Source organism: Hyposmocoma kahamanoa, unplaced genomic scaffold (genome assembly GCF_003589595.1).
Source record: "Hyposmocoma kahamanoa isolate Upper Pololo Valley unplaced genomic scaffold, ASM358959v1 100021, whole genome shotgun sequence".
NCBI lineage: Eukaryota > Metazoa > Arthropoda > Insecta > Lepidoptera > Cosmopterigidae > Hyposmocoma > Hyposmocoma kahamanoa.
Window position 1 is genome coordinate 6,510,165 of NW_020653200.1, and position 22,133 is coordinate 6,532,297.

Sequence of the window (22,133 nt, forward strand, 5' to 3'; positions counted from 1 at the left end):
GACACGTATTTGAATTGAAGATTTGGATCTTATTTTTAGTATGGTAATTACGTATTTTTCACTTCTCATGCTCTACAAGTATAAATAAATAAGTAAGTATAGTCTTGCGTAGCGAGAGTATAATTCATCATTTAACCTATAAGGAATACAAAGTACCTAGTTTTTAATTTACTTTGAGCGGCATAGACCAACTACTTGCACTAGTTTGTACCAAAAGGTATAAGTTCAATAAGTGAAACAATACAATTACGACTAAAACAACAGTTAAAAATTACCATAAAAGCAAAAAAGATTATTATAATTTAACAATGAAATAATTCACCAAAGTAAATAAACATACAGTTTCACAGAGATTGCTGCGCTGCGAAAATTCAATACAAAAAGTGTTTGTGTGTGAACCATTTCCATTGCGAAAATGTTACATTTTAAGACTACTCTCGGTTTTAGTTCCGTGCCTTTTCCGCATAAACGGTGGCGCCATATTATTTTCCTGCGTTAGTGTTTTTGTATGGACCATTTTAATGACGCGACGTACCCTAGCACTTATATCGTTCGAAAAACGCCCATGATTGCCAAAAACCGCTTATTGTTGTATCTGTGTATGGTTGAAAAAAAAAAAAATACCGCGAACTTCAGAATTTTGGTTCGTGCTTTTGTTGTAGGTAGGGAGTATACGATTGAATTTATTTTTCTCGCAATCTTAGTGGTAAGTATAAAGTTTTCATCCCAATACTAAGAGCCAATATTAAACCCTCGGAGTAATAGACACCTTGGTTACAGTTTGGGGGGTTAGCCACCCGAACTGTAGCCGAGAAGGTTAGCCTTCTCGAGTATATATTGGCTCGTTTTAGTCTCTCGATAATATTATTTAATGCAATCGTTGCTTAATGGGGTTTCTTAAAGTCGAGTACCGTGTTTAGGCCACGACACTTTGCCGAGTGGCCTAAGTGGTGTAAGAGATTTTAAGACTTATATTTACATATAATACGTTTTCTACGAGTAAATAAAATAATGAAATAGAACCAATATTTATTCTATATTTTGTTAACAATCCATGACAACAAACGCAATATTATTTATAATAAATTTTAACCCATTTATTACAGTAGGCAAAGGTTCCACCATACAGCCTCGTCATAATTATAATTATTTAGGCTAAAGCGAAACAAAGGCTACAAAACAAAAAAAATAAGAGATAGAACAGAACTGGCCAAGTACAAATACAAATTCCAATAATTTTTTTTATAAAGATTTATGCTCCGATTTATTTGTAAGTCACTGGTCCGATTGCAAGACTTTTAGGTCAATTTAACCAATCAGGAGGCAGTATAGCGTTTGAATATCATCTTGATATTTTAATCAGCAAAAATACGACGTTCTTTTTTGAAACTCATTATAGTTCTGTGTACAGGACTTTAATACTCATTATAGTTCTGTGTACAGAATTTTAATTAAATTTTTCAATTCGGTGGCGAGTACCATACACAATAGAATTTTGATTCAGAACTAAAAAGGGCGCCTATTAGATATGGGTTGTGAAATTATAATTGACAGATTAGAGTACGAAGGAGAAAAAAAATACTGTTAAGGGTACGTTATTGTTAATATTATTGTAATAATGAAAATATAAAATGTGCCTACTTCGAATAGAACTCACGCAACAAAAGCTCCGTGCTTAATATATATTTATTATTGTTCTAAAAAAACGAGTGATTTCAGTAATTATTTCAAATTTTTGTTATTATGTCAAATCTTTACAAAGAATAGGATTAAATAAAATTAATGTAGTAATGTATAAGTAAAGAAATTCCTGTGATATGATATATTTTATGAGCCTCGCATCGAACAAAAGTGACTTGTAAAGAATAAACACCTAATTGAGTTGTGCATGGGTGTGGCAATAACATGCTTGCATAATGGCACAAAACTGATAAACTGCATTTGGTGCAAGTTTTATCCGTAGAATTACGATTCTAAATGAATATTTGTTGGTCGCGTACGCCGCTGTTCCATTATTAAGTAGATATTCTCATCCGATTGTGAAAAGAACTTTCATAAGCTGTGACCAAACCCACAAGTTTCAGAATAAGTAATAAAAAAAATTCTACAGTGGCACAGCAACGCATGCATTATAAGCTAATTAATACTTCCTATATATAAAATTTATTATGCAATGAATTTAAATAACTTAGTGTAATTCCTGCCATGCAAGTTAAAATAAATAAATAGGCACCTTCAACCAGTGACCAGCCTGAAACGTGGTGAAACCGCTAGATATGAAACATTACAATAAAGGAAACAACAACAACAAACCTTAACCATGTATATTGACAATAATTATTAATCATTTAGTCATAAAACCATGAGTCTTAAATTGACTTGTTTCTATTGCTATTGGTTTGACGATTTTACATAAGGTTGTTTACCAGCTTTCTCATTTTTTTTGCTACTTGACTATTGAAACGTACTCACGTGCTTCTAGCTTTGGTTAATATTTTAAATTTAAGTAATAAATAAGTAACGCACACACTTATTTCCCTGCATTACGGATACCCTGTATCGCGGGTAACATGGATACACATAGACAACTACAAATTACGCCCGAACTCACGAGAGAAATAAATGTAGGCCATACAAACATTTCTCCCGGCCCGGGATCTAACCAGGGACCCCTGGGTGGCAGCCAAGTATAGTAACCGTTTGGCCACGGAGGCAGCTTGATACATATTTCTATTAGTATCGTTTGACACTCCTGAGGTCTTGTTTGGTACTCATGAAAAAAATGTTTCACTCAACACAAACTGCATGACACATTTTATTCCGTGAATGATGACTTTTTGAACCTTGGAGTGTAGAGTTACAGGCAAAGAACGCCAGATTAGTTAAGGCCATAGGTAAATGAGATATTACAAATAGCGAAAGAGTCGCGACGTTTGGCTACGTTCTTTCGCTTTGAACGTAGATTTGATACAAAAAGGGATTAATGACTCTTCAATTAAAATTGGATAATGACTTTAAAACAACTATTGCTATATGTATGGTCTGTTATGTATTCTGTTGCAGAGATATAAGATATCCGTCTTTATTAGACTCGTGTAATTATTGTAATTGTTTACGTCACCTCGTCTTAGGTTACTAACAAATGAACATAACGACAGCTTTTGTAATACTGTGCTAATACAGTAACAACTTGTTTATGAAGCTCGACTCGATGATCCAACCCTATTGCTCAGTTGACAAAGTTCCTACAAGTGTTTATAAGACCGTTTTCGATTTTAGAAATATGCCACAGTCGTTTCGATTTAGATAGGTTTGTTAATCTAATAACACAAACACGAATTATGATTGTTGATTTATAGCTACCATAGCCATGTTTATTGAACATAATATTAGGCACATTACTCTGATTATGTTTAAAATTTCTTCCTACTGGGGTAGACAGAGACCAAGAACCTGCATTAAGTATTAAAAATTATTAATAACAGTAATGGCAATTAACTGTATAATAATTAATTATATCTATTGAATATAAACGAGAACTTTACCGAATACAAACTATCAGATAAATATAGTTATATATCAGAGTTGATGTTTTTCAAAAGAAACCAGCAATGTTCGTAAAGGTGATTTTAAAATTTCATTAAAATAAACTGCATTGTTGAGGTGACTTTGCATTGATAAATATCTTTGCTATTGTCTTCTCTTTTTGCGGCATAAAAGAAACAATGAATCTCGTCGCGAACTAAACATCCGCTGGCGACACGAATTGTCGACAGAGTCGTGTTTTAATCCGTCCATTCAATCATTACTCGGCATTTACCTTTACCTGAACATTTATTACTGTTATGTAAATCCAAAATTCAAAACATATTAAAAAAAAAAATCTACTTAACAAAAAAACATTTACAAGCCTAGGTAAATTATATAGTTCAGACATATATCTAGATATATGTCTGAACATACGTGTGGACATGTTAATACAAATAATACAGTAGTTACTTCGGTCCTCGAAGATAATGATCCGTATTTTAAGGTATTCTCGACTTCGGAAGACGGACGGACGGAATTCGGATTTAGTGCGCTATCTCTCAAGTACTGTACGACTACTTTAACTTTTCGGATTCGGAACGATACGAATCGGACGCAATGCGCAAACGCTCTAAGGGTGAAAGAAAACGTGATGAATTGTACCCGTTCAAGAAGGTTCACAAATCTTAGAAAACATGTGAAGTCGGCAACCAGTATTGGGCCCGCGTGATTTACTAGGTATGGTTTAACCCGACCGAGGAGACCCGTGTCTTTCAGTGGAACGTAAATTGAGTAGAAGATTTGTACTACAACAAAACAGATGCCACGTGCAGAAACAATAACTTTCAAGAACAAAAGAAATCTATCCAAACTTGTGCGAAACTATTGCAACTTATAAAACATAAATGGTATGAACGTTACAAGCGACGTCGTCGTACAATAGTGGCCAATTAATTCAACTTAAATAATTGCGTACATGAAACCACTCGTGTATAAACGTAAAGCGAAGAACCGCGACTATTGTTCGCAGGTTAAATGTACATGGTAAACGTAATGACAGCGTTGAACATTACTGTTTATTGCATCTCTTCATGTGTAAAATGGATAATTGTGTTTACCTTTACAGCTGTGTCTATCGAGTGTCATTCTGCATAAAACGTGCTATTCGTTTTATTTACAAATCTATGATCGTCGATCACACGGTGAACTATAACACGACAAGTTATGACAGCTAAACCTCACAAAGGAATCAAATTCAAATTCAAAATGTCTTTTAAACTCAAACTCATCAACTTTGTTTTATAGGAAAGCAAATATTATAATTGAAATCGTCTACTGCTCATTCGTAAGGCAGACTCCGCTGAGAAGAATGAGCAAAAAACTAGAAACATTTATCATTTACAATATTTATTTCAAACATCTTAGATCGAGACTACCTGCCAGAACTAAACGGGTCACTACCACGAATTTCGTTACTTTATGAAGACGACTGTCAAGAACAGCTGTTTGATGACGACTGTTCATTTTTATTCCTCATATTAATTTTATGTCTGTCACTATTTTTCATAAAAAACTACTCTTCTTAACATAAATTACATTTTCATAAATTTATTGTGACGCTAGGGTAACAATGTTTTTTATTTTATATCATGTTGGAAGTCCTCAAATTAATTAAAGCCTGCTATACATTGACTTACAAATAAACTGCTATAGGTAACTGATCAATGACATGGATTTTTGTCATATGTATAAGTACGCAGAAGTTATCTAACAACCATTTAAGATTTTTTTTCAACATTTTGAGTATCAAGACTATAACATTGCCCAAAAAAGGAATTTTTGAAGTCTTCAAATTAAGCAAAACTTAAAAAGTAAATGGATCATTGCCATAGATTTTTGTAGAGGTTGACTAACACCCATTTGAATAAAGTTTTTTTTGTGATACCGAGAGACGGGACGAACAAGTCATGGCCTGGTGGTAAGACACGCCTGTCCATAGCAGTTGCAGTGCCATTCAGAGGTTTACTTCGCAAAGATTTGAGGGGCACTGCTACTGCGCCTATCACCCTGAGACATAAGTTGACGAGTGCCATTACACTGTAATTTCACATTTTATACCCTTACCTTTACTTTTTAATTAAGATGCTCCAAACTAAAAAAACTGGTATTTTTACGTTGCCTTTTTTCAATAACTTCGATAATGCGTTAAGAAGCAATTCGTAATGCTTGTACTCGTAGCTACATGCGTTTTACGATACATTGCTGTATTATTTTTGCAGTGGACTTTGTTAGCAGATGTGATTGCATTTTGATTTTGAAAAATAAATTTTAAAATAATTTTGTTTGAGTTTGTGGAATAGGTACTACATGTTCAAGTTTTTCTGTTATAAACATGATGACAGAAATATGATTACGTTCAGAATACTGACTATAGCAAGCATGCAAAATAAAAGTGTTTGTAAGTATATTTAGCAGCACAAGCGTGGTATAATCCATATCTTTTCTTCTAACGTTATTTATAATACAGCTAACATAGATTCTTAATAATGTACTTTGTTAGTATAATTATATAGTATAATATATAGAAGGTATAATTATATAGTATAATATATAGGTCGTGTCATATTAATGTTTTTATTCCAAAGTTTTTGTTTGCTCATGTATACATATATGTGTATCATATCATATATAAAGATGTGTTTATTATATCTATGTATTTTATACATTACCTATTTTTACTTTTTGTCTTTCGCATACTAAATTAGCATAGAAAAACTAGATACGTGTGTGTAATAAATTTAGCATGTAAACAAGATCGTGACGTACCACTTTAAGAATGTAGAAGGAAAATCAAACTGGCTAATCACATTAAATTGTACCTATGTATATTACGGTAAGTGTGATTAATTAGAAATTATTAATAATCATCAATCATTATTAATAATTAATTAATTACCGAAATTCGAGGTAAAAGTAATAAATTAATTACTTTTGCCCATGATTAAACCTTAGTATTGGTAATTATAATATGTTTTCTGTTTTACTTGTTACAAAAAAGTTTCGCCGACTAGGGATGAACCTTTCAGGTTCGAATAGTGTATGTTATTCAATGAGCAAGCAGTAGCAGGAGCAGTGTGACCCGGCAATTTCCAGAACCGAATCTGTTTGCGTTTTTGAGCTGTTTCGGCCCCGAGTAGGTTTAAGTTAGGTTAGTATAAGTATGTAAAAGTTGCCAGAACCAAATTTCTTCGCGATTCCAATTGCAATTATTCTACTGGCGAGTTTTATTACTATGACGTAAGATTTTATTACTATGAAATGCCGATTCTCTCAACTCAAATATCTGGCGTATGGTTTGGAATTCCAAATTCAAATTTATTTTAAATGAAAGCTTGTACAATTTTTATTTTCAAATTTGTTTTTCCTTTGTTTTCGCGTCATTTGTTTTTGCTCTAATATTGTGCTGTTTATGATAATGGAATAGTTTATCGTGTAATTTTCGAATATGAATACCCGTGGCACCAGCGCTGCAGAATCTCTCGAAGGATTAACGACGTGTACGGTCCATTCACTGCACACGAACAAACCGTCCAATGTAAGCGATCTATCTCAAACTACGGCAGAGTCAGCGACAGCCTTCGGTGTAAGTGGCAAAACAGCCTTGACTCATTTGCGTCAAATAGGAAAAGTGAAAAATTTCGAAAAGTGGGTATAGGTACCTCTTAGAATAATAACGCATAGAAACCTATAGCACACGCTAAGTGAGGCAAATTAAAGCGCTCCCAAAGGGCGTACACGAGCGGGCGGGCCTTCAGTGCTCAAGGTCAACTTGCACCGCGAACAGCTCCAGAATTTTAGATAAAAATGACGAAATGTGCGGTAAATGAGTGTAGTAAAATACGTCAGACAAACATAAAATAGATACTAAACATCGCATTCCACAAGGAGGTAACGCGTTACAACTTGTATTTTTATATTAATATTCACTAAAACCGAAAATTAACCTACTAAAACTAGCCTACATGAATTTGATTTTTGCCTCACTTGTGACAGTTCGTTTGATATGAAACTATCATTCTATGCGTTATTATTCTAAGGTATACCTCATGAAGTGAGTGAAGCAAATCAGCAAACTCGTGTCGAGTGCTGCGTCGCGTTACTTAACTGGCACAATAAATAAGAAATTCTGATCCGTATCGTATCGAAAAATGGATCCTATATAAAAATCGGAAAAGTTCATCGCAACGGCTAAACCCTGGAGATCCGGCCAGAACATGCCCCAAGCGAAAGTTGATTGAAAAGAGATACTGGTGAGTGTCTGGTGGATCAGTACTGGTATTATTTATTCACTACAACTTTTTGAGACCTGGCCATAAAACATCCGCAACCGTAGTGCCAACAATTGCAAAAAATGATGGAAAAACGCACCACTCTATTGAATTTCGGTTGTTACCGAGAATGGTCAATTGTTCTAGGCAACTTCTTCTGCAGGATAACTTTCGACCACACACTGCACGATAGTCGGTTGCCAAACTAGAGGAACACTGACTGGAAAATCTCTGTCACCCACCGTATTCTCCAAACCTCGCTCCAACTGATTGTCACTTTTTTCGGAATTTAGACAACTTCTTACGACGAAAGAAATTCAATTCCGATGAGGCAGTAAAAACCGTCTTCAAAGTATTTATCGATTATCGAACTCAGATTTTTTTTAGAAAGGGAATAAATAAACTTTTCATAAAATGGCAAAAGTTAACGACGGTACTTACATAGTTCGATTGATTAAATGTAAAATTTCATTAAAGAAAGTTTTGATTTTTCCATTATAAAACGGCAATTTCATAGGTAAGGATCTAATATTATCGAAGAGGGTAGTGTATTATTAATGACAACCGGTAAAAGTCGTTTTTAATTATCCTTGTCGTAACATATATGCACAGCGTCATTAGTCCGACGGTTTTCAAAGGCATTCTTCAGTCTGTAGTAAGATAAATAGTTGATTTGATTATGATAACTCATTGATTATGATAACAAAATTAAAAAGAGGCGCGGCGGAAAAACAATGATCTCTAGAATGCCTCTAGAGGAAAAATTGAACTCTTTATAAATAGGTCAGTCACGTGCTGTACTTCAATAGCTTTGGAGTCAATTTTAATCAAAACAATTCCATCTAAACATGTTATAGCATTGTTTTTTTATTTTAGACATGCCTACGGTTGCCCATGATCTCACATCGTGTTTCCACGTTTCTTAGATGAGAATTAACGTAGGTATCATAGGCTCCGAATTGTATAACTTATGTATATAATATAGAATCAACATATAATAGACAAATCGCTAACTTTGCATCAAGGAAACATGTTATTCAAGGTTTGTTTCTAAATTATAGACTTTTTTATTACTATTGCAAACCAAGAGTTAACTTGGGTTTTTCATTAGGTAGGTATTGTATTTTAAAATAATTTTCCCTCTTATCCTCTCATAGATGATTGTTAGTTCTCCGTATTTTATGGATTATTGTATATTAAAATTAGTACTTGTACCTCTACGTGTTTATTTATGAGACTGCAAGACAACTTTAATTGTCATTTGATTCGAAAGACATTTAAAGTCGTAAACTTTGTTTATTAATGATGTTATTAAAGTAAAAGTAATATAAACTTCAAAAGCCGTTCAAAAATATTTAAGAAGTATATAAGGGTGCGTACCGGTCTGGCTAACGCGCTGCGTGCGAGCGGCGCGTGAACGGCACGCAATCGCAGAACGTAATGTACGTGTGCAGCTCGCGCACCTTTCGCAAACAAACGCATTTGCGACGCATTCATCAGATCTGTACGCACCCTTAGATACTTTAGATGCAACAAAATGGCCATGTTGCGGCGAGCAGAAGTAACGTATGCAGCTAATACCTTTCAAAACATGATATTGTAATTTTCACTTCTAAGTAAATACATTTTAGAACATATTGTTTGTTTGATTCGTAATCTTGAAATTGTTTATATAATTTCCTGTACAGAAAATCAAACTTTGCAACCATATAAGTTTTCGTAGTATTATCCATCGAGAATAATTTGATACACTTAATATGCTTGTTACTGTTACGCGCGGTTTCCCATTTTGAAACAACAAATCGCAATTCTGACCATGTAACTGCAAATACGTTTAAAAGTTATTATGTATTTCGATGTAACTAAAATGGATATGGTGTTCAACTAATCATTGTGACTAACCGTTGCAAACATCTTGTTTCTCTTTGATTTTAGATAATAATACGCTATAAATTTCTTTGTACAAATTGTTTGTTATCATGAAATCGAAAGTGTAATTTAAGAAAGGCAAGTATTTAAATGGTCCTTTTTAATTTGCAGCAAAAAAAGCGGGCAAATAATTTCTTTCACTTCTTCTCTCAAGGCAAAAGTAAATTAAAACAATGTTTATTTTATTCTGTTTTGAGCTAATGTTTGATTTGTGTTTAAATTAACTTTGATTAGGTTCATGTTGAGCCTCAAAACTAAGACAAATGAGCATAAAAAACCTGAAACCATGTTCGGAAACGCAGCAAATTCGCTTCAGCAGCAGTTTTACGCAACCAAGATTTGTCTTATGTGAAAAAAAAGGATCAAATATTATTTTTACTATTAAATATTAATTTAGTATGCTTAAACATAACGATAGTGTTAACTTGAATGCAATTAATTTATAATTTAGCCGTAGATCAACTAATATAACGGAACAGTTAAGAGTCGATACAACCTCAAACGGGTTTGGCTGATTTCGCATAACAGCGAAAGTGTTGAATCTATCACTTTGGAAAAAATATATTGTAAAACTGACTGAGATATACACTGATTAGTAGGTATACGGAGTGAAAACACGATCTTAAAAATTTTCACGATACAAAAAAACAAAAACTTACCTCGAAATTATACAAGAAAACCGCTGTAATCAATAGGTATTTTACATATACCAATATTTTTGTTTATATCAACTGAACTAAAATGAACACGTATAGTATAATGATATATATAAATGTATATATCAAATGGCTTTAATTTTGTTAGTAAAGAAACTAATTCTGAAATAAAGTCAGTGTCCCTGACGCTCGATCCAAGCAAAATGAACCTTATTAGTATGGGAAAAATTTGAATTAGAGCTGGTGTAGTATCGACTCTTAATATATATATATCAAACATAAAACAAATCGTTTATTTAAAAAAGTGCACATTTAAAATAGATAAATTATATCTTTGAGGAAGATAAAATAATATTATCCCTTACAAAAATGCATGAGGCTTAGAAGGGCAATATTGTATGTCTTAAGGTGGTTTTCCATCGGCGAGGCGAGACGAGACGAGGAGAGACGAGAATTGAAATCTCGCCGGTCTATTTCCACCAAAAGTTGTCAAGATCGTCATCGCGGTCTCGCGCGAAATCGCGCTGTGATTGTGGGTAGTGAAGATTCAGTGCTGTACAGTTTATCTAGCGATAAATATACGGCTGAAGTAACATGTCCCGTACGAGTGCGAGCACTCGCGAGAAATCGTGTTTCCGTTGCTAAGTTTAATATTCTGTGTAGGCAGCAATACGGCTCAATATTACATCAACAATTATTTCAATTCTCGCCTCGCCCATCCTCGTCAATCCAGACCATTTCCACCGAAGACAGGCTATGAGAGAATCGAAATTTTGTCATACAAATTTCAATCCTTGTTTCGCTTCGCCGGTGGAAAGCCTCGTTAATGAACAAAAGTACTTTAAAATCAGTCAAATCCGGAACAGTCAACAACAAGCTCCGAGTAGGTATTTGGTTTGACCGTGTCGGCCATATTGTTTTCTCTTCTTTAGGCGGGTGAAGAATTTTGTGCCGAGTTTCGCTAAAAAACGAAAAATAAAGGAGGGAATTGACGTGTCTGTAATGACGTCTCTCATGCTTACAACTTGCAACCTTCGTAAAGCGGGATTCTTGACTTTAGGTTCGGGTGCCATGCATTCCTAGCTACTACCAATTTTTCTTCTTTTATTGTGGTCATAGAAAAAGCTTTTTTTATAATATCTAGTATATCTATTTATAATAGTCGTCTGGTGGGCGGAAAATCAGCTCTCAATGGGAGAGATGAATGTTGACGTAAACAGCATCGAAGGATAAATATTTTTCTTACAGTGAGTACATTAGCGTCTACATAAAGTTGTGAGGTGGGGTATCTGTACGGTTTCCTGAGCACTGCCCTTTGCGCTCGCTCTAAATTTATAAATGACGTTTTATAGGTACCTCCCCAAATTGGGATACAGTAAGATAGGAGAGGAGTACATAGATTTCGCGGACACTAAAAAGCACTCAAAGGCACTCAAACGCACTCAAGGCACTTGCGGCCACTCAAAGACACTCCTGGCTCTCGCGGGCACTCAAAGGCACTCGCGGACACTCTCAGAGGCAGTTGCACGCACGCCTAGCTACCTCGCACATCTCTGGTGAAATCACAGCCTAATCGAATCTTGAATGTTACATTACAAGCGAATGTTCTCTGAGAGGGAGCGCCTTCATTCTATATACGAAGCTGAACAATTGTACAAAAAACGAACCAACTTAGTAAGTTGAAAAAAAAAAATCCGTACAAAATGTTAGACGTCTAATTATTGTGTGGAGACAATTTTTTTTAACAACTACGCATTTTAATAATAATAAGGTTCACGCAAAAATAAAGGAATTTACGGTACTTTTATCACTGCGTATGTATAGAAAAAAGGTATAAACAAGCACTATATTTATATTCATTCAAAAATATTTATCCACGTTTTTGGATAAATATCGAGTAAAAATGGATCAATATGGATATTTATCCTTATTTATCTTTCTGCTGAGTATTTATCCCAATAGTATTTATCCATGATCCTTCTCTTTATAGACCTAATTTTAATGATACCTACGTTCTAAGCCTATACCGAAGCAGTTTAACATTTAATTTTTTTTCATTTAGATTTTAATTTTAAGAATTTATTTTTCAATAAATCTTTAATTCCATCACATAGACAAGCCAAACTGTTACCTACTCACATCGAGTAGTTATGTATGACGTTAAGTAGAAAACGTAAAAATCAAGTGCTTTTTATTACATCTTTTATAATTCTTTCATAGTTAGTTCCGAGAGTTATGAAATCCCAATTCTTTTTATTAAGGTCTGATTGCACAACACGACATTTTGGATAACCAAACTTTTTGCATTTGGTGTTTGGTAATCCAAGTCAAGTTACAATTTATAATGAATATCTATCCTGTCCCTATAATTGTACGATGGACTTAATTGGACGCGTGGTCACGACCGACTAACTGACACCCATGGAATCTATAAACAGCCCAAAACGTTGGTTTATTTAAAAAAGAAAACGGGTTTGTAATGCAGTTTATAACATATTTGCTCGTAAAGTGGCTGAAATCACACCAATTTCAATATCGTAATGTATTTCATTACGCACCTGTGCGTTGTTGTAATGTAAAACGCACAAGTACGTTATTGTAATGTAAAACGCACGAGTTTTTTTTTAATAAAGTAACATGCACGGTTTTTTAAGATGCTCCGTCTAAAAATGAACGATACTTTTTTAAATCTTTGCAAAGAGTTTTTATATTAGAAAAGTGGTCAATATTTTATGAATAAAATTAACTTTGGGAGATAAAATATAGTAAATAAACATTTAATTCTTTCATTTAATTAATTTTGACAATAAATTACAACCATTTATCTGTAACAAAAACACAAAAATATTAATTTACATTATTAGTAATACTGGCTATTTTTATACCTTTGCCTAAAAAAAAACGTTGATGCACGCGCATGGCTAATTCGTGGACAAGTAAAAATTATTTCGCGCGCTTTTTCTTTTCGCTGTATTGTTTTTATTTGAAAATGTCGTCAAGTAGTGATGAATTTATTAATTTGACACCGCCACAAGTCTTAAACGCAGCGAAAAAGGCTACTCTTAGCCTCTTACCTGAAAAATCGACCGATAGATACTTACAAGCGTAATCAAAATTTCATCATATGTAAAACAAGCAAAGATGCAAATTCATTTTCAGAAAATGTGTTTTTAGCCTATTTCATGGAACTTTCTCAAAAATATAAGTCAAGCTCATTGTGGTGCTACTATTCAATGCTAAAAAGCACTATGAAAACAAACCATGGTATTGATATCAAGTCATACTCCAACTTGATAGCATTTCTAAAAAGACGCTCAGATGGCCATGTAAGTAAAAAGTCGAAAGTATTTTCGGCTGACAAAATCAAGAAGTTCCTAAAAGAAGCTCCGGATTGGCGATGTTTGGCAACAAAGGTCGGTTGAAACTAAATTATTGTTATTAATTTCTTTCACTTTCGTATTTCTTTACAATATAGGTGTTTATACGTTATTTTTATCTCTTTTCAGGTTGTATTAATATTCGGTATAAATGGTGCATGTAGACGTCAAGAGTTGGCAAACATAACAACTAGGTAATGATGTCGAGAACCATGGTCCAGGTCAAAAACACAAAAAATAAAATTCCAAGGTCGTTCACAATACACGGGCCTTTTTACGACGTAGTGAAGAAATACGAAGCGCTTCGTTCAACAAAAGCTAATCACAACAGATTTTTTCAAAATTACCAAAATGGAAAATGCACTAACCAACCCATTGGCATTAATAAATTGGGAGCAATGGCGAAAGAAATTGCCACTTTCTTAAATTTGCCTCAAGCTGTGTGCTTCAGGGCACAGTTTCAGAAGGTTCGGCTACATTACTCGCCGATTCAGGTGCGGACTTATTGACACTAAAACGCCACGGAGGATGGCGGTCAAGCAATGTAGCCGAAGGATACATAGAAGACTCGATAAGAAATAAAGAAGAAATTAGCTCTCGCATTACAAGGAACATAAATTTGGAGTCAAGTGTTGACTTTCAACCATCTACGAGCACACACGCGTACATTTCACCATCATCGCCGCAGCCGCAACCGCCTCCGCCGCCGCCACCGTCTGCAGAACTCTGTGGTCTCGTTTCTCCTACTTTCACTCAAGAGAGTGAGAGAGAGACTGGGGAGATTGTAACTAATAATAATAACTTGACAATATTAAAAATGCCAACTGGCAACGTAACAATCACTTTTAAAAATTGTTCAAATTTCTGTAACTGCTTTAACAAGTAATTAAAGATTTATTCGTTTAAGAAAGTCAGAGTCTTATTTATTTCCTCGCAAATATGTTATAAAACGTCGTATGACATACGTGCGCTTTGAAAATTACAGCCTAGCAATATCGCCTCGGCTGTAATTTTCAACTTATCGCACTTATATCATAATGTACTATTATATGCGAAAAAGTTAGTCCCGGATTTAAATCCGGTAAAATAGTTTCATTTCCTATGTGCAACAATCGCGAAAACCTAAGAACTCGATACGTAAATATTAATTTTTAAAATCTTAAAAAGCTTTAAACAAAGAAAGTTGCTTTTATCGTATACAAAATGAAGCTGGAACAGAATGCCATTCAGCCAAACTACGTAAAGGCTTAAAAGGACCGTAAGGACTGTGAAGACATGTTCTTAGTCGGTTATGATCTGTTAGCCAGTTGATTGAAGAATCAGGTCAAAGGGTTGCGAATTGTGACTGAATATTTTGCTTATCACACGATAAGTTGACATTATTTAGGTAACAGTGTCAATATCGAATTTATGTTCTCAATAGCCAAGATACTTAATTTAGGTACATTCATGTTTATGTTATATTATTCGCCTTACAGTATAATTATGTCTAACAGACATTTAATACGCTATAGACTGGTATTAATTTAATATTGTTTCAACAGGTGTGTAGATGGCTACACACCTACAGTCACCCTGAAATGAACGCAACATGTTTACCTTTTTATTATACCTTTCGTAGGTAATTAATTCTTCCAACAGTTTCGATACGGGAAACTTATGTTTATTGATACGACAGGACAGAAGGTCAACGTCGGACTATTTGGTTGATGCTATAGATTTCTAATGAAAAAAATAATGTGTTCAGATTTATAAATAATGCATGTTGCCCCTCCAATATTATTATTATCATTGTCATAAGTAAGGTAAACTTGTCACGGGCGTCTGCAGCAAAAACGACAATATTGAAATGTGAATTTCGTTATACACTGTAAGCAATATCGAACAGAAAGAACTAAGTTAAAAACAGCTAGGCTCTTTTGATACGATGCTTTACTTTTATCAAATGCTATGCTGAAACCATCTTTTATATTTTACTTGTTTTGTTGATAACATTTTATTTGTTTACAGGATGAGACTGGAAGATTGATGAGAAGAAATATAGTCAGATATGCCATTTTAGCTTACGTAATTACGCTTCAGAGGGTTTCGCTTCGAGTAAAACGGAGATTCCCTACGTGGCAACATGTTGTTGATTCCGGTAAGTGCGCAGGGCACGTTGGTATCCAAGTAAGCCAATTAAAAGCCAAAATCAACGATGTTTTCTGTTTCAGGTCTAATGCTGGAAAGCGAAAGGAAGGTATTCGAGAAGATGGACGGAAAGAGTCCTATGTCAAAGTATTGGATGCCATTGGTGTGGGCGACGAACATAATCAATCGCGCGCGCAAGGAAGGGTTGATTACTAGTGACCACATCGTGCAGACTCTTCTCGTCGAACTGTCTGACATAAGAAGGCGGCTAGGTGCTCTCATTGGCTATGACACTGTCTGCGTACCACTAGTGTATACACAGGTAAAAATGCTGATGAATTGTACAAAAAATGAAAGGAATCTTTAAGATTCTAAAATTATAAAAATTCATAGTTGCCAATCTCTCTATATAGATAGTTATTTGATCAAAAAAGGTTTTTAATTTTAATTATAAAATAAATTGTGGTTGTACATCTAACCGATATCTAGGATTTTATAATACTCTATGTGAGTAACAAGCTTTGCCGAATAAAACTGAGCAATGCTAAAGTCAGGTGTTATGCTCATTTCAGTCAATTCAAAACTTTAAAATGCTCCCTTGTAAACGTGAGAATTTCGACATACGATACTTTACGTAGGAGGAGTCGACATTACAAAATATTAGAAAATGGTGTTGTAGGTGATTAAGTATATTTATGCATGCACCTATTTAATGTAAGGTTCTGCATGGTGTCAATTTGGGATTAATGAAATTTAGTTTTAGGAACACAACATTCGTAGCTAATTTTGTTACCAAGAGATAAATAATTTGGCAATATCTCAGGAGTAATCGGCGAAAGCGACAAAATGATGAAACCTCGATTTGTGTAAAAATTAACAAGTTAAAAAAACAATCACATTTAAGTAAAGTGGGTGTAACAATTAAAAATCGTTTCTAGATTTGGAGATAAAACTACAACAACATTCAGATTTATTTTAGCTGTTTTCAATAATAAATCTATCGATAAAAGCATACATAATCATCATCAAAATATCAAATTTGTATCTTTTTCCTTTCCTGATCCATGTTGTTTTTGACACAAAATCATAAATATCCTTTTAAGTAAGAATAACATGCGATTTATCTATGAAGAATAAATACATAGTGCTACTCAAGATTTAACTCATCAGATAAAAACTTAATTACATCGTGTAACAACCAATTACTTCTAGGCTTGTTGACTGCAGTCGGTCAACTATTGCTCGTTTCGTAGGTAGGTAGTAACAAAGAATAAAGTAATAGTGAAATATCTATGTAATATTTTACGTCTGTTGGTGGTACTTAGGTAGGTACTTATTGTGGTGTCTTTAGAGAAAAATGAAAATCTTCATTTGCATCTGTAACTGCCAACATGAATTGCCACTCTTATTTGTTTAAACCAACCCTTACACGTCCATTTCTCATTTAAGGATTTATCCTTGGATTAATGGTTTTGTTATAACCTCTACTCACTGTAGTTGCATTGTGATTATTAGTTATTAGTTTCTGTACGCTAATTCCTATTTATAACGATGTTGTGATGTGTTATCAATAGATAACACATCACAAAACAATGACTGTAGTTGGTATGCGGGCGAGGTCTCACGTTTCTAAATAACCTCACGTGAGCTTGCAGCGTTTATTCTAGATTTCATTGCGTCGCATCGAATTCTGGCTCATTTTGAACTACTTATACATAAACTGTTTGTACATAAATATGTATTCGATTGTACATGCATGCACATTTATGCTCATCAACGCCGGCGTTCCGCGAGGATTTGTGCTATCACCAACCCTGTTCATCCTGCATACCAATGATTTGTTATTAACTAGTATGATTCATTGCTATGCGGATAACAGTACCGGTAATGCCTTATTATACAGGTCGCATAAATATGCCCCACCAGGAAGTGGAACAAAACAGACTGCAACTTGTGTCTAAAATCGAGACTTCTTTGGAGCAGGTGTCAGAATGGGGCCGACAGAATCTAGTAAAATTTAACCTCGCAAAGACACAATGCGCGTTTACCGCTAGAAATCCCCATTCGTAATAGCGCCAAAGTCACAGAACACTGCCCTTACCGTCTCAAAGAATATTGGGATACTTATAGTCGACATCACGAACGAAGTCCAGTTCCGCAGTCATTTGGAGAGCAAAGCCAAACTGGCTTCTTCGGAGTGCTCAATAAAGCGAAGCAGTACATCTCTCCAGGTCACCGAATTTTGTTACCTATATAAAATACAAATACGGCTCCATATAGAGTATGGCTGGCATCTCTGGGCAGGAGCTCCCAAATACCAGCTTGATCCACTTGACTCTATCCAACGTAGGGCTGTTCGTATGACCCCAAACTCACAGACGGTATGGAGCCCCTTAGTTTACGGAGAGACGTTGGCTCTCTGTGTGTGTTTTACCGTCTTTATAATGGAAAGTGCTCTGAGGAACTTTTCGAACTGGTGCCACCGTCTCGTTTCTACCACCGTACCTCCCGCCAAAGGAGTAGAGTCCATCCCCACATTTTAGATGCCTGGCATTGTACGACCACGCGGACATCTCGTTCGTTCCTTCTTCGAACCTGCAAGATGTGGAATGATCTTCCTCCTGAAGTATTTCCTTTGCGCTATGACATGGGTTTCTTCAAAATGCGTGTTTACAGGGCTCTCAAAGGCTGCCAACGCATAGGCAGCTCATCTGATGTTGCAAATGTCCATGGGCTACGATGACCACCTCGTCTGACCGTTTGTCTCCTTCTTTACCTAAAAAAAAACAGCGATAGCAACGGTTGAACGTCTGGTGACGCTATTTCGATACCTACGACTACAACGATACAATAGCCATTTTGTGGTGACATAATAATAACGCAATAGTGGTTAGTAATACATATGGAAATTAGGTTTTTATGTCTCGTTTACTTTAATAATGGAAGTTTTTTATGGTTACCTACTTCGATATGGAATTAAAGAATTAACAAACTAAGTTTGTTTAATTTTCACATAATTTCACTTTTATTCAGCACCTCATATGAATAATAATTCGGTTAGACAAACAACGTTTCAAAAAAGGTGATACTGCCGAAATCACTACACTCAGATCGAGTATAGACTCGATCAACAACCGGGCCAGGCGATTTCAACAAAGTTGTAAATATAGTAAAGGCGGCTTCCACAGGCCGTTTTACCACGGGCCGCGCCGAACGAGCTCGAGTCAAAATGCACTCCGTAGGAGGGCCGTCCCTGTTCTTGTCCGCGGTTGCCTGTTTTTAGATCCCCCGCCAGTGTCACCTACCATCACGCGCGTCGGCCCGAGACCGCCCGGACTCGCCCAAGGCCGCCCGGACTCGCCCGAGGCTGCCCGGAGTCGTCGGTGGCGTGAGCTCGGCCATTTTGCCACTGAAAAACGGGGCGTGGGATGCCGCCTTTACACAAGGAGGTGCAGTTTTTCGTTGCTGCCGATTTCATACGAGCATTTGCCTATACATACGCGTATATCGCACTGTTAATACAATAGTGTATTAACTCAAAAAGAGGACTTTCTCAGAATCAATGAAAAACGAAGTACTCAATTCCCGCAAAAAAATCATTAAAATTTATATGTTATAGTTTATTTTACACGCTTAAACAATTTCTCAAATATATTTAACAATAACATGGAGAAAATAATTTCATGTTTTTGAATAAGGATCATTTTGGCCAGACCTAGCTCACATAAAGTGTGTCTCATTTTGAGTTTAGTAGAAATCTTTTGCTTGTTTCTTACAATATTCTAACGACGGTTTTTTCGACGTGAAGAGAATCAAATTTTACGTTCAGTAATGATATAATATTAAATTACACATATTTTGAATTACAACACCATTGTAATAGTAGTGCGATATGTATATATCGCAATAGACCTGCGAATTACGTTATTTTAGTGGAAATCTCGAAGCGAATTATCTGTTATTTTGTAATATATTTTGTGGACATTTTTCCGGAAAATTTTCTGAAAAATTAAAAAAGTGGAAAAATATAATTCGAAGGTGAGTCTTCGAATTATATTTTTCCAATTTTTTTAAATATATGAGTATTATATTCTTCGTTTAGAAATATCTATTGAAATTTTATTTAGCGTGAATTAAAAAATAAAATAATTGTATAGCTAATAGCAGGTTAAAGAAAAACGAAATTCATAAGGATTTACTAATGATTTTTCTTTCTAGTTGTCCAATTATAAAGGAATCATAAATAAAAAATCTTTAAAATGGCTTCATAACTTTCGTTGAATATCTTCAACTTTTGACAGGTGTCAAACGTCAATGTGGAAAAATACAGGAAAAATGTTCGGAAAAATATTTTCTTTTCTGAAAAATATACATTTTTCAAAATAAAAATTTTTCCATGACCATGACTATAATAAATAGATACAATTCAGTTCACGTTTCGACTGAAATACGGGTTCTAAATAACTTAATACTATTTTTCCTGCATTAGCGCAGATTACTTATCTGACAGTTATGCAGTAGTGTGAAGACTTTCAAACTAAGCAATCGAATTTTTTATTTGGTTTTCCCCGTAGCCAGATTTTACTGTCTTCACGCATTTGCGCACTACATTCGATTCGTATTCGTTCCGAATCCGAGACTAAACAAATGTAGAAAACTCGGACCCATTTTCGATGTCGCTTGTGCACTAAATCCGATTCGAATCCTAGAAAATACGAATGTCGCTTGTACAGCGTCAAGAGCACGTCAAGCTTTACACTTTAGGCTTAAATCCAACTCTATGCCGCTTACGATAAGAACGATCCAAAGTACAAAGTGTCAAACTTGATGTGCTCTTGACTGTACACCTAAACATAAAAAGATCCTTGTGACATTTCGAACCGTCATTTCTTTGATTTGGAACTGATACGAATCGCACGTAGTTCGCAAACGCTCTAACTTTTAATGCTTACCATTCTTCAGAAAGTCCTTAAACATGCTCTTTCTTAGGATGTTTAATTTCAAGCAATACTTCGTCATTATATCAGCCCTCTGTGTGTTTTCTTTTAGTCGGCTGGATATTTACCAAGGATTGACACACAATTCTTTACGGGAAAGGCTTTACTTGTACCTTATCGCATACACTTCGCTAGAAATCAGCTGTAGCAGCTGAGTTCCTTGTGAAAGAGTTCGTGCAGGGAAGTACTCCGGCCTTACCTTCTTCTGCTACCAAACATTAATGTGTACATTACTGTGTTGGTGGTGGGGAAATTACAGGCACATGGGACTTATCAACTTATGTCTTAGGGTGACAGTCATAGTGGCAGTGTCCCTCAGATCATTGCGATTCAAAGCTCCTGCCATTTAGCACTGCAGCTGCTATGGACGGACGTGTCGCTTAATACCAGGCGCACAACCCGTTCGTCCTGTAACTTGGTATCATAAAAAAAATATTGTACCATGCCTTTATGAAAAGATCTTTATTAAAAATCTACCTGACGTAACGTACGAATATGTCGTTTAAATTAAGCTGGCTAAGCGACGTTTTGATAATTGCATAAAATTGTTTATTTACAGGTGGTGACACTGGCGCTATATACTTACTTTGTGGCTGCGCTGATGGGGCGGCAGTTGGTGCCTCCTGCCCCAGGTAGCACCTCGAAATATGAACCCGATGTTTATTTCCCCCTGTTTACAGCGTTACAGGTAATATTTTTTTGTTATGTAATGATGAAATAAACACTTTTTGCCTAACTGTATTAATTGCACAACTGCACCGTGTTGCCATGTTTAATGAAGTACCTAATGGAGGGGTGTCTGTTTCTGACTACTTTCCTTTGATCGGTCGATTGATATAGATTAATCCTTGCTTTGTTATGTTTTGCGGTTTTATACATTTTAACGTCGTAATATGTCTGGTTTTCTCTTGCAGTTTTGTTTTTATGTCGGATGGCTGAAAGTTGCAGAAGTACTTATAAATCCTTTTGGTGAAGACGACGACGACATCGAATTAAATTGGCTTATAGACAGACATATAAAGGTAATTTCTTTGCTCGCTTACGTATTTATGTATAACATTTATGTAAACATTTATAGTAGATAATATTGATAATTTTCGTAACATTATTATTTATTATATACAAACATTAACGTACAGTTTAAACTTGACCGAAGTGGATGTCACTTACTGTACAAAAATAAATTTG

The 22,133-nt window shown here is 35.1% G+C and overlaps 1 protein-coding gene across 1 annotated transcript in view; it reads left to right on the forward strand.

Moving 5' to 3' along the window:
* The window catches only part of LOC113239528 (bestrophin-3-like), a 51,175-nt gene extending 29,143 nt beyond the window's left edge, over positions 1-22,032 (forward strand). The window contains exons 4-7 of the mRNA XM_026476613.1: positions 15,829-15,958; positions 16,032-16,270; positions 21,505-21,633; positions 21,860-22,032. Coding sequence (XP_026332398.1) covers positions 15,829-15,958; positions 16,032-16,270; positions 21,505-21,633; positions 21,860-22,030 — 669 coding nt within the window. The 3' untranslated portion in view covers positions 22,031-22,032. The remainder of the gene's footprint in view (positions 1-15,828; positions 15,959-16,031; positions 16,271-21,504; positions 21,634-21,859) is intronic.
* The last annotated feature ends 101 nt before the right edge of the window (positions 22,033-22,133 follow it).